Genomic DNA, 10958 nt, shown 5'->3' with positions numbered 1-10958 from the left:
CTCGCTTTGTTAGCGGCGGGGCCGGCCTTCGCCCGCCGGGGCCGGCAGTACCGGCGGGGACCGGCCGCGCCCTCCCTCCTTCCCCCGCTCCTGAGGTAACCGCGGGAGGGGCGGGGCGGGGCGGCGGAGCCGGCGGGGCCGCAGCTTCCAGCCCCGGTAACTGCGGGCTGAGCCGCGAAACTCCGCGGCGGCTCCGCGCCCGACCCCCGGTGGGCTCGCTGAGGGGCTGCTGACGGGGAGGGGCGCTTTGGGAACAACTCCTAAATGGCGCGGGGCTCCCTCAGCCCCGGCCCCTCGGGGCCGGCCTGGCCGAGCCGTCAGGGACACACGAGTGGTTCTGCGGCCCAGGCGATTCCCGACACCCCACCCCCCCCCACCCCCCCCCCTCTAAAAAAAAAAAAATAAATCACACAATAAATGCAGAGCAGATGCGCTTTCTTCCCCTTTTGATTAGGACTGCCAGCCGGCCACCGCCCCCTGCCACGACGGTATTGCCTTTGCTCATGCGGCGGAGGCTTATGGCTTGTTGGCAACACCTTCAGTTACTGCGTGAGGTGCTGCTACATTTCACGCCAGCCTCGGATTTTTTTAGTATGTTTTCGCTGTTTTCAGCTTCTTGAGACCGTTGTGGAAAGAACGCATGCTTTACAGAAATTGTAGGTATGCACATGTTATATTTTATGATGATGTATTTACGTTTATTTTGACATTTGGTTACATTTAATGTATTTTTGTAATTGTCAGAGAATTATGGCATCTAAGAATTATCAAGGTGAACAGTTAATAAGCTTTCTCTGTGTTTAAATATAGCTGGGAGATGAGATACACAAAATCATGTTAAAATGCCAGTAGAGCACTTGGACAAAACCCCAGTGTGCGTGCAGCAGTGCACTGGCAGGCCTTGACAAAATGGAGATGGTGACAGCTTTCTGACAAAGAACATAGCACACTCCCGATTTTATTTTTTTTTTTTTTTAACTATGTATGTGTGTATGTGTGACGCATCAGAGGTCCAGGGAAGGTTGTCAGGGATGTAACTGAAGCTGAACTGGATTCTGTGTCACACTGACAGTTAAAAATGTTAAAATCCACAGTGAATTCAAGTCTGCTTGCAAACTTTTGCTGAGGATCAGCTGAAGGGCAGGGTGGAGTCCTGGTATTCTCTCTCTTTCTAAAAAGGCACAGAGAAGTGTCCTGAAGGCTGTCGAGTGAGGGGAGGCATGCCGCCCGGCTGCCCGGCAGTGACTGCCAGGAACGGGCAAGGAGGAACAGGGAACCTGATGGTTCCTCCTGCCACGCTCAAGTCCCAGCATCACATCGCAGGAAGCTCAATTCTCTAGTGAGACACTGAATCCTTCTGCTTACGTACAAAGATATCGCTTGTTGCTTTGTTGCCTTTGGAGGCAGTGATTAATAGAACACATAATTATAGAAATGAAATGGTTTCCCAGTGCAGATGATATAATGGAGACGATAAATCAGGGGGAGTGTGGAAAAACAAGATGGCTTTAATTGTCTAAATAAAGCTGTATGCATAACTTTGCTGAACATACACTTGGATAAATCAATTTTAAACAAAACACTAGGTAAACATGCCTATGCTTTGAAATTTAATCTTGATTTTACAGTGGTGTTACTGTGGTCTTTTGTGCAATAGCTTTGTTTCCAGTGGAGGTCCCAAGATGAAATCTGTGAGACTGTATCTCTGGAGGGCAAGAGTTTCAGGATGAAAAAAAGGTAAAGCTTCTCCCCAGTTATAGACTCAAAAGGAAGAGTAAAATCTGAATTTAAAATTATTCTGTTTCCTGCTCAGAATATCCGGCCCTTGACAAGGAAGTAGCAAATTCCTATAGTTTGGAAAGAGATTCCAAGAACCACGTATCTGTTCACGGAAGAATAGGTAGCGCTGCTTCATGCACCTGCTATGGAGGGCAGTCATACTACTCTTAAATACTTGGAGAAGATATCTGCATCCTATTGGAAAAGGGCAGATGGAAGACCCCGTTTTCTGCTTGTTCATAACTTTTTACTCAGGCATGGAGAGATGTCTTTGGGATGGTCTCAGCTTGCTTTCAACTACCCAGTCATTATTGCAAAGAAGGTAACTCCCATGAATAGCAATGCTGTTGGGTGTGGGCTTTAGAGAGCTTGAAAATCAGGATTAGTAGAGGAGGAGTTCTGCTTGCCTAGTGACAAGACCGGGCACTGCAGTCTGTTCTTGGAATGCTTCAGAAAATAAAATAGTAATTGTGTGACTATTTTACAGATGCTACAGGTGGCCACAGACAATGTCAGCAGGGCTGGGTGTGTTAGATTTATTCCCCTGAGCTAACCTTGCACAACATCTGCCAGGTAAGTCCAGCAGTTTGTGCAAAGCATCTTTGTGCTGTTATCATAAAAATGGGCCAACCCCCCGATTTTTAGTCATTGTAACAGAGCTGTTCTACTCTGTATATTTTATACTATGTTTACCAGGACATTCTGTTTAAAACATTAGTTCTGGAAACAGTTTTCACTCATTTCAAGAAAGGATTTCCAGAACTTCGGCATGACAATTCAGCAAAATTCTTGCATAATCTATAGACTTGTTTATGTCAGCATCATAGCTCCAGTTTCAGGTAGTTTAAGTGAGAAAAATACTGAGCCAAAGTATAATCTGGCTTCAGGTAATTCAAGTAATTGCAGGCTTGTGGGTCCTTGCCAGGTCTGGTAATGCAGACATTTAGATCAGTGATGATGTAGAAAGGATCAAACAGAGCTGCCTTAATGGAAAGCTTCATATTAGCTTTTAGTCTTTCTGCAAAGCTCTATTAACAGATTAAGTGACATAAAAATGCCTACAAATACTATGCTTTGTATGTCTCCATGAAGTTCGCATACTGTTACCTGAAAACTTAAACACATCTTACGTGAAAAAAATTCTTTCAGTATCTTAACAAATTTGTCAATGCCTAATGAATTACTTACTTGTAAGTATTATATACATCCAGTTGTTTGTAATGTTGAATAAGAGTCTGAAAAAAATCTTAAATAACATTTTTCAGTGGAATGCTTAACTTTCTACTGTTTTCTCTCCTTTCCTGAAGTCCAAGTTGATACCAGCTTTTCTGATCAAAGGCAGTTCTGTCTACTGTCCATCTGCGTTATCCTTGAATTGAGAAATCTGGTGAAAAGCCTGGTGTTAAGAACTCCACCTCCCAAAGAGTTTGTACTGAGCTCCTAAACGCATGTTGTATGTTGTTTCACAGTCTCTTACAAAGACCAGTAGTTCCCAGTGTAAAACAGACAAGGTAGCTGCTTTTCTTTCTTGCTAGAAGGAAATTAGCTAGAGTATCTTCACTACCATATTTAACTCTTTGCTGGGGATATATAAATAAAGTGTATTCCTTTTTACATCTGTGTGTAAGCAAGTAAGTCTAAAAATATTTGTGTAGTTATCTGTGCATTTATACGTATGTATACGCATACTTCACATGTCTTTTCCTAAATGAAATAGTTTGCTTTCAAGAACAAATTGCTTATAAATGAAAAAAGATGCTGTGTATGTTAAAAATACTTATTTTTTTCTGCCATTTGTGCCTGGAATAAGATAATTTGTGTGGGTTTTTTTTGTTGTTGGTTTTAATTTTTTAATCAATTAGAAAATATAAAAGCAGACATAAAGGGCTGTGGCTCTCAAGATAGAATGTTATAGCCACTTTTCTTCAAACTGCTTATTCAGCTCATTAATTAGTAACAAGACAGCAAAGAAATGCTAATTTGTTATTTGAAAAGACGTAAGTGGTTAAAGGTTGGGTCCTTACAAAGCTGTGTCTTTATTAGTTTATGAAGTTGTTGGAAAAAAGACATGGACATCTAAGCCTGATCAGTACAGCTGGATTTGAGAAACAAAGCTAGTTTTTACATCACCTCTATGTGGTGACCAATCCAAAAGCTTAGGTTCCAGGTGAAACCGAGGTGATTGTTCTGCAGTTGGTGATACCAGATCTCTGTACGGGATCCCACAGCAGTACAAATTTTGATTCACAAATTCTGTACACATTCAGACACACAGTAGAGTCATAGTCTATCAAATCAACCAGGACGTGATCTGAAATTTCTCAAGTATGGTGTTACTTGCTGAGGGACAGAGAAAGTGAAGTCTGTTCTAATAGCCCGTCTGCACAAAGGCTGTTCATAGATGACAATTTTGAGCTGGACTTGCCCCTGCAAAATAGCTTTACTGAGTGCAACTGGGTGTTTGTGTTCCAACATAATTCCTTGCTTGTGTCAGGCTGTTTGTGATGCTGTACAGGGAACTGACTGAGCTGGCTGACAAATAACCGCTTTTGGGGGGAGGAGGGAGGGCTATTCATTTTCATCCACTTTAGTTTTCAATTCGGTACTAAAAGCCCTACTATCAGATATCCTGTATTCTTTAAGCTGCCCTCTGAATAGCTCTGAATTTTAGAGAGTCTTTGCCTGCGTAAGTTACCCCAACAATTCAGTCTGCCTGTTGACACTGCAGCAATGTCGTGTCCCCTTCCAGCAAGTCCTTGCTCCTACTCTGCAACCCAGCAGGACAACACAAAACCTCAAAAAAGGCATGATTTGGACTGGAAAAAACTGCTAATGTACAAATCTGTAAGAGAGGCTTTATTTTTTGGATACTATTTCTGTTCAAGACTGCATCACTAACTAGTACAAGTTATTTCACTAGAAGTCATATTGTTTATTAGCTGTCCTGATAAAGAGAAGACTTCAGTTCATCTTGATAAACCTTCCCTTCTGAAGCAATTCTATTACCCCCACCAGTAAGTTTCTATCATTTTGGAACAGTGGAAGCTAACCAGAGTACAGGGGTTTATCAGGTGACTCGCAACTGTGAAACTCACTTCTGAAGAGGGTAACACCATGTTGTCCTCAAGAACGAAATGAGAAGCCTAGTTCTTCAAATAGCCTCCCTGTGATAACATCAGAAGGCTAAATTACATGTGAGAACACAAACAGTGGCAAATGAAAGGAGAAACAAAAATGGTGCATATTTTCTACAATTTCTGTGTTGCTGAAATATGAGAAGAAACAAGATTTAAACATTAATATGAACTTTTATAGCTTCAGTTTATATTTAGATGTAAGCAAGAAAACAAAAAATGTTCTTTTGGTGCCATGCTTTTATTTAAATGAAAGGAAAAAACTACATTGTACCACATAAGTAGCAATGACAATATTTTACAGCACAGCATTTGAAAAAAATATGGAAGCTATGCTCCATAGAAGTGGACAAGTAAGCACACAATACACTGTACATTTTTCAACAGTGCCCATTAAATCATAATTAAATAGCTGAATTTGGCTTTAAACAGCCAAATAATAAAAACTAACAGTCATACTAACATTAAAAAAAAAAATTCAGTAGCTGTTATGACTGTTAGAATATGAAATTTTGCTCCAAAAACTAAGACGAGAGTTTGGCAATTCAGTTGTAGCAACAATAATAATACCCCTGATGAAAGCACCAGTGTGTTCTGAAAAGGTCAGTGATAAATACTGGCCTTTATGGAAAGCTTCCTTTTTTTTTTTTTTTTTTTTTTAATTTTTTTGTTTCTTTTTTTAAACATGATCCCAACCAAAGATCCACTGTAATTAGAAAATTTGCAGGCTTAAAAAGGAAAAGCGTATCTAGCTTTACTTTTCCTGTATTAAGTAAAACTTTATACGGCGAGCAATGAAATTTTCAACTGCATTATTCACATTCTACTTTTAGACATTGCACAAATCTTCAACCTGTTGACAAATGCAAATTTCATAATACACTCAGATACATTTAAAATGACTCAAAGAATTCCTGTCATGTATTTAAGCTCACTTTGATTAGATTGATGTGTGTGTCTTTATGGTGTCGCAAATCTTCAGTTAAATCATAGTACAGATTTTAGAAATAAAAAGCCTCCCATGATAAAACTTCTTTTGAAGTTATTCACCATATGTGTATCAGTTAATTCTAACCTCCTGGTTTCTTGAATCACTGTATATTATACACAGTTTCATATTGTTATTCAAGATGTTCCTACAGTGGTATTTGTAGGAACTGTCTAACAGGCAGAATGTGCAAACCCTCTTTCCCCTTTTTTAATATTATTTATATCCTATATACACAATATGTATACACTTGAAATATAAGAGTTACATATCCTGGTGATATACATGCAAACAGTAGGAATCAGCTAACCACAAATAGTTTTGAGCCACATACATATTAAACATGTATTTTAAAGTGTTTTTTCTTTTTTTTTTTTACAGTTTTAACAAATATACATAAATATAAGAACATAAATTACAGTAAAACTGACAGCATTTTTGAGAAAATGTTTATAACCCAAATGCATTGATGCCTAAGGCCTTATAATAATTTAAAAAAAGTACTGTTCTAAACTGCTTAATGACATCTCATTCCTGTGCATCTTTTATATAAGTAAATGAGTACATCATAGTAGTGAGGCATAGTTTCTCTCAAAGCAGTTTAATGAGAGAAATATGAACATAGTTTTAGTCTCCCCATGAAACAGAATGGACTACATAGTTATAGCACAATACTGTCTTATGTTAACGTAGTTGTCACAACACTGAAACAGAACAGAATCACAAATCATTCAAGTCTTTTCCTGAGAATGAGATTTTTTTCCCCCAGCAAATCCTCTGGTGTATATTATCAAAATAGCCACAGATTTAGGGGAGGCTTCAAGTTTGTAGTTTTTTTTTTGTTGTTTTTTTTTTTTTTTTCTTCAGAACAGTGCTATGTTAAAAGCAAATTGTAAGAGAAGCAAACACTGAAACGGAATAGTGATCTACAAAATAATCAAACACTGTTTTGAAATAAAATGCAGCCCTTTATAACTAATACTGAAATATGCCTAGAGTTTGTTTTTCTAAATGGTCATATTACAAATTTATTGAAATGTCATTTAGGCTTTTTAGTGGTTTTAAATACATGTGGCAAAGTGTCACAAGACAATCTGTTAGTTTGTGTCAAGAAAACAATTTATTAAGACACACTGACAATTCTTATCAGATGTCTCTTCCCTAGAAAATTGATTTAAGTCTGAGCTGGCAGACCTGAAGGCAAGAAGAACAGACAGTGGCCTGGATCTTAAAATCATTGGGTGTTAGATACATGACTTCTGAAAGACCTGTGACTTAGTGAAATCTATGATTCTTCTGAATATTAGTGTTCTGTCAAGCCAACATCAGGGATCTAGTTCTGAATGTTTCACGGGATCCTATTCCTTCCTTGGAGAAGCAATACCTGACCGTGTGCTCATGCTTCATCTGCAACAATGCAAAATAATGCACATTTGCTTAAACTGTTTCAGAGGTCTACCAAGTCTTTTTACTTTGCATTTTAATGGTATTATGAACATGCACATGGTCAGTCATTCCATCTCAGATGGTAACTTACCAAAACAGGAGTAACTGCATTGCATAACTATACCCTGAGTTGTTAAATAGTTAATTTGAAGGAAACTTCAAGCAGTTCAAAGGTTTTTCCTTTACTGTTTAGTCTATAAGCAAATCAGTATTATTTAATTGAAAAAGAATAATAAATACTCAGGGAAATTAATCTTGATTTTCTCACAGCACACAATAAGGATCTTGCAGAACAGACCCATTCAGCTGTTCTTCAGTGACATACAACGTATATTTAGTCCCTACTGTAAGTCAGTATGCAAAGTTCAATGGTATTGAGAATATTAAGAAGTATTTCTTTAGTGAAAGAAAAAAAATATTCCAAGACAAGCACAAATACAAACATATAAGGCAACAGATGTAAAAAAATGTAGTTTGAGTCACTAAAGAGGAACATTCAGTGCTTCAGTGTATCTAATCAAAATACAGAGCATATATACTCTATATATTGTATTAGCACATATAAATCTCCACACAAGTCAACATTTCTGTAATCACTCATAGTTATTCACCTAAGCAATTATCTTCTGCACTCCTAAACACTGTTTACATTCCAGTTGGACATGATAATAAAACTTGGTGTCCAGTTTTAAGTTCTAAGAGTCTTGTTGGCAACTAGAAATCTATTTCCTATAGGCAGTAAAGATGAAGTGCAAGTTTTATCATAATTGTCTGAAGCAAATTTTTTCCCGTCTACTATGCCTTGGTGGGTAAAAGTTTCTTAGGAGTTACTGGTCTCTTGGTTTGCCACAAATGGCTGTGAATGGTAATTGCATCAACACTGGCAGACAAAGTTTTAGCAGGTATGTGGCTAAATTGCTTCCTGTCAGAGTTGTATTTATACAGTCCCTCTATCATTTTCTTTGTGATAGATTTTGGACCTATTCCTGTTAATTTATTGATTTCTTCAGTATCAGGGCAGTATGTATACAGAGATCTGAACTGGCAGCCTGAATCCCGGAACAAGATTAAGAAATTATTGGCATCGGATTTTTCCATTTCCTTTAAAAGAAAGAAAGAAAAAGATTCACAATATTAATATTGCTTTGTTGTTAGAAAACATTCAAAATCATTGGATTGCCATTTTGAATTTGTTTTTTACCAGAGCTGAAACTTATGTCTAACTCCGTCCACTAAAAGACCTTATTTTCAATCACTAGAATTTGCTAAGCTTCACCTATCTGAATTTTGATAAGGTAGCTATCTTTCTCAGGCAAAACCTTATTTACTTAGACAATTTCAGTTGTATTTATTTAGTTGTACCTCAAGAACAGATGTCCTAACAAATTGTTTGTAGATCAAATAAAAATTCTTTGATCCATTTCATCAAGCAGGTTTAGTAGTTGCAAGTGTGGGAACAGGAAATTTAGATCTCTCTAGATGTGCCTGCAAGATCCTCCAGTTCTAAAATCGGGTTTCAGTCATCCCTAAATCAATTCAAGCTTGGTCAAAACATAAAGGCAGTTGAAGTGTATTAAGCAAAGGCTCTTTATTTGATGAAATCTTCAATTCCTTTTCCACTCAACACAACTTCTATGGGACATGTGCCCTGAGCATGTACAGCTTCTACCAAGTAACATATGCTGCACCTTTTTACAGCTGTTCGTTCCTGGGATTTCTGGGGGCTATTTTGCTGCCAGTTACTTGAACTGAAAGAGGCTGTCTTGATTTCTCACTTGTTATTTCCAAAAAGGAGCTGGAAAGACAGAGAAGGCAGCATCTAAACATGAATGCAGAAGAATTATTAAGAGAAGAAAGGGCAAGAAATACTGTCATGAAATTTATTCTGGAAAAGGAATTAAATCCAGATTCCAAGCACCTGTGTTCTTTGATCTATTCAATCTGTCAAATTTGTCACAGTTGGTAAAAGGAACAGTCCCATTACTCTCAACCCTCAGACTCCATGTTACTCCTTTTGCATGGAAACACACTGGTCCCTGAGTCTTCACCCTTACAGTATTTGTGCACCTTCAGGAAGGTTTTGCTAGCTTTAGAGAAAAGGCTGGAAGGCACCTTTCTGTAGAAGAAAGTCCTCAATTTGCCCTACTGCCTGGAACCTGGAAAAAAGCGTAAGAGGGATGTATTTCAGTTCTTTCTGTTTGTGAGAAAGCTGTGCTTTTGTTCTGAAGTTCCCAATCAAAGGATCTGTGTGTATACGATGGTTGTTTTTCATGTTAGGGACAACAAGTTTGCTAGCAAATTATACTGAAGTTCCCACACTAAGCAAGCCGTAACTATCAATTAACATGTCAATTAATTCAGCTTCCTGTGCTGCATGCACAAGGCAACAGCTCTTGCTGCTACAGTACTAGAGAACCTTTCTGTCTACCCAGGAAGCAAGTCACAGAAGGTACTCAAGCCTTTCCCTATGAGCTGGTATAACCTCAGAAGATTGCTTTTGATATTTGCAGGTGTACTTGAGTATCTCCCTAGTGCCCGACTCTGGTTAGACACAGATGTTGCTTTTTTAGGGGAAAAATACCCTTACCTCCAGTATCTTTTTCTTTTGTCCTTCATTTACTTTTCCAGCCAAGCAGCAATGTGCCAGTGCATTCTGAATTATATACTTATTGGATTTAGCACTGGGTTCTTTGAACAGCTTTGGTCCTATGGAGGAGCAATGACAGATCAGCTAAGTTAATCAGTAAGCCAACAATGAATTACTTTAAATGCTGTAAAGTACTTCTGCTATGGATCTTTTGCATGCATAAAAATACAAGTCCAGGAATAAAATAGAACTAGGCTAGAGACCACAAACTTCATAAACAAGTAAAATGTAATTCTTTCAGCTGTTACTGAATTTGCTTACAAATGTGTCTTTCATTACTAAATCATTATTATTGGCAGTCTTGATAAATATATTTTCTCTCAGAGGACCTTTTCAATGAGCAAGAAAACATTTGGCATTTTCTAACCAAAATTTCAGTGGTCCAGGAGAAGTATAACAGTGAAACTAAGGCAGTGCTTACAGTAACTGTAGCCTACCCACATTGGAATTACAGATATATTTTACACAAAATCAAAGATATAAGATCTAGCCTGACACCTGTCAGGTTATTCTGTCTCTAAGAAGACTTGATTCAATCTGGTTGAAGGAGAAATCTCTTCTGTTTTAATTTCTGAAATACATGCGTACTTTCATCAAGACCATTTGAAAAAACAAGCAATTAAGTACCGATTCTGAGTCTTTGAAAGGACCATAACATACAGGCAGTTACCAATTAAATTTAAAATTAAATCTGTTTGTCTATGCTTTGAGAAAAAAGCCTAGAATTGACCCCAAAAAACTGTATGAAATCTGACTGACAGAGTAAAGATATTAAAAAACCCTTCTGTTCAATTCCTTGGAACTGTGTATTCCTTCATTTAAAAATACGCTGTGCACTGATGGTCATTAAAAGATGGTCTTCAGTAAAATGAGTCTTCAGGAGAAAACTCAGCAAGACCACTCAGGCAAAGTCTTGCTATCCCTTCTATAATTAAATTTGACATGCATGTGGCACAAACTGACT

The 10958-nt window shown here is 38.0% G+C and overlaps 1 protein-coding gene and 1 long non-coding RNA gene across 6 annotated transcripts in view; one reads left to right on the top strand and one right to left on the bottom strand.

Annotated features, from left to right (window-relative positions):
- The first annotated feature begins 20 nt into the window (after positions 1-20).
- Positions 21-3681, top strand: LOC116963507. Its single transcript, XR_006164742.1, has 6 exons — positions 21-95; positions 455-660; positions 1658-1737; positions 1814-2101; positions 2267-2352; positions 3087-3681. It is a non-coding gene; the product is annotated as an uncharacterized LOC116963507 (long non-coding RNA).
- A 1454-nt stretch (positions 3682-5135) lies between these two features.
- CAMSAP2 (calmodulin regulated spectrin associated protein family member 2) overlaps positions 5136-10958 on the bottom strand; it is an 88801-nt gene continuing 82978 nt past the window's right edge. For 4 of the 5 annotated variants that reach the window (XM_033000488.2, XM_033000489.2, XM_033000490.2 and 1 more), the window contains 2 exons: positions 9935-10053; positions 5136-8448 (listed from right to left, as the gene is read on the bottom strand). In XM_033000488.2, the coding sequence (XP_032856379.1) occupies positions 8143-8448; positions 9935-10053 (425 nt within the window). In that variant the 3' untranslated portion in view covers positions 5136-8142. The other variant, XM_033000491.2, reaches the window with a different exon arrangement.

The sequence above is a fragment of the Tyto alba genome, unplaced genomic scaffold, assembly GCF_018691265.1.
Source record: "Tyto alba isolate M040663 unplaced genomic scaffold, T.alba_DEE_v4.0 Super-Scaffold_1000006, whole genome shotgun sequence".
In the NCBI taxonomy this organism is placed as follows: domain Eukaryota; kingdom Metazoa; phylum Chordata; class Aves; order Strigiformes; family Tytonidae; genus Tyto; species Tyto alba.
Note: the sequence above shows the minus strand (reverse complement) of the source record. Positions and strands in the feature narration are given on the sequence as shown.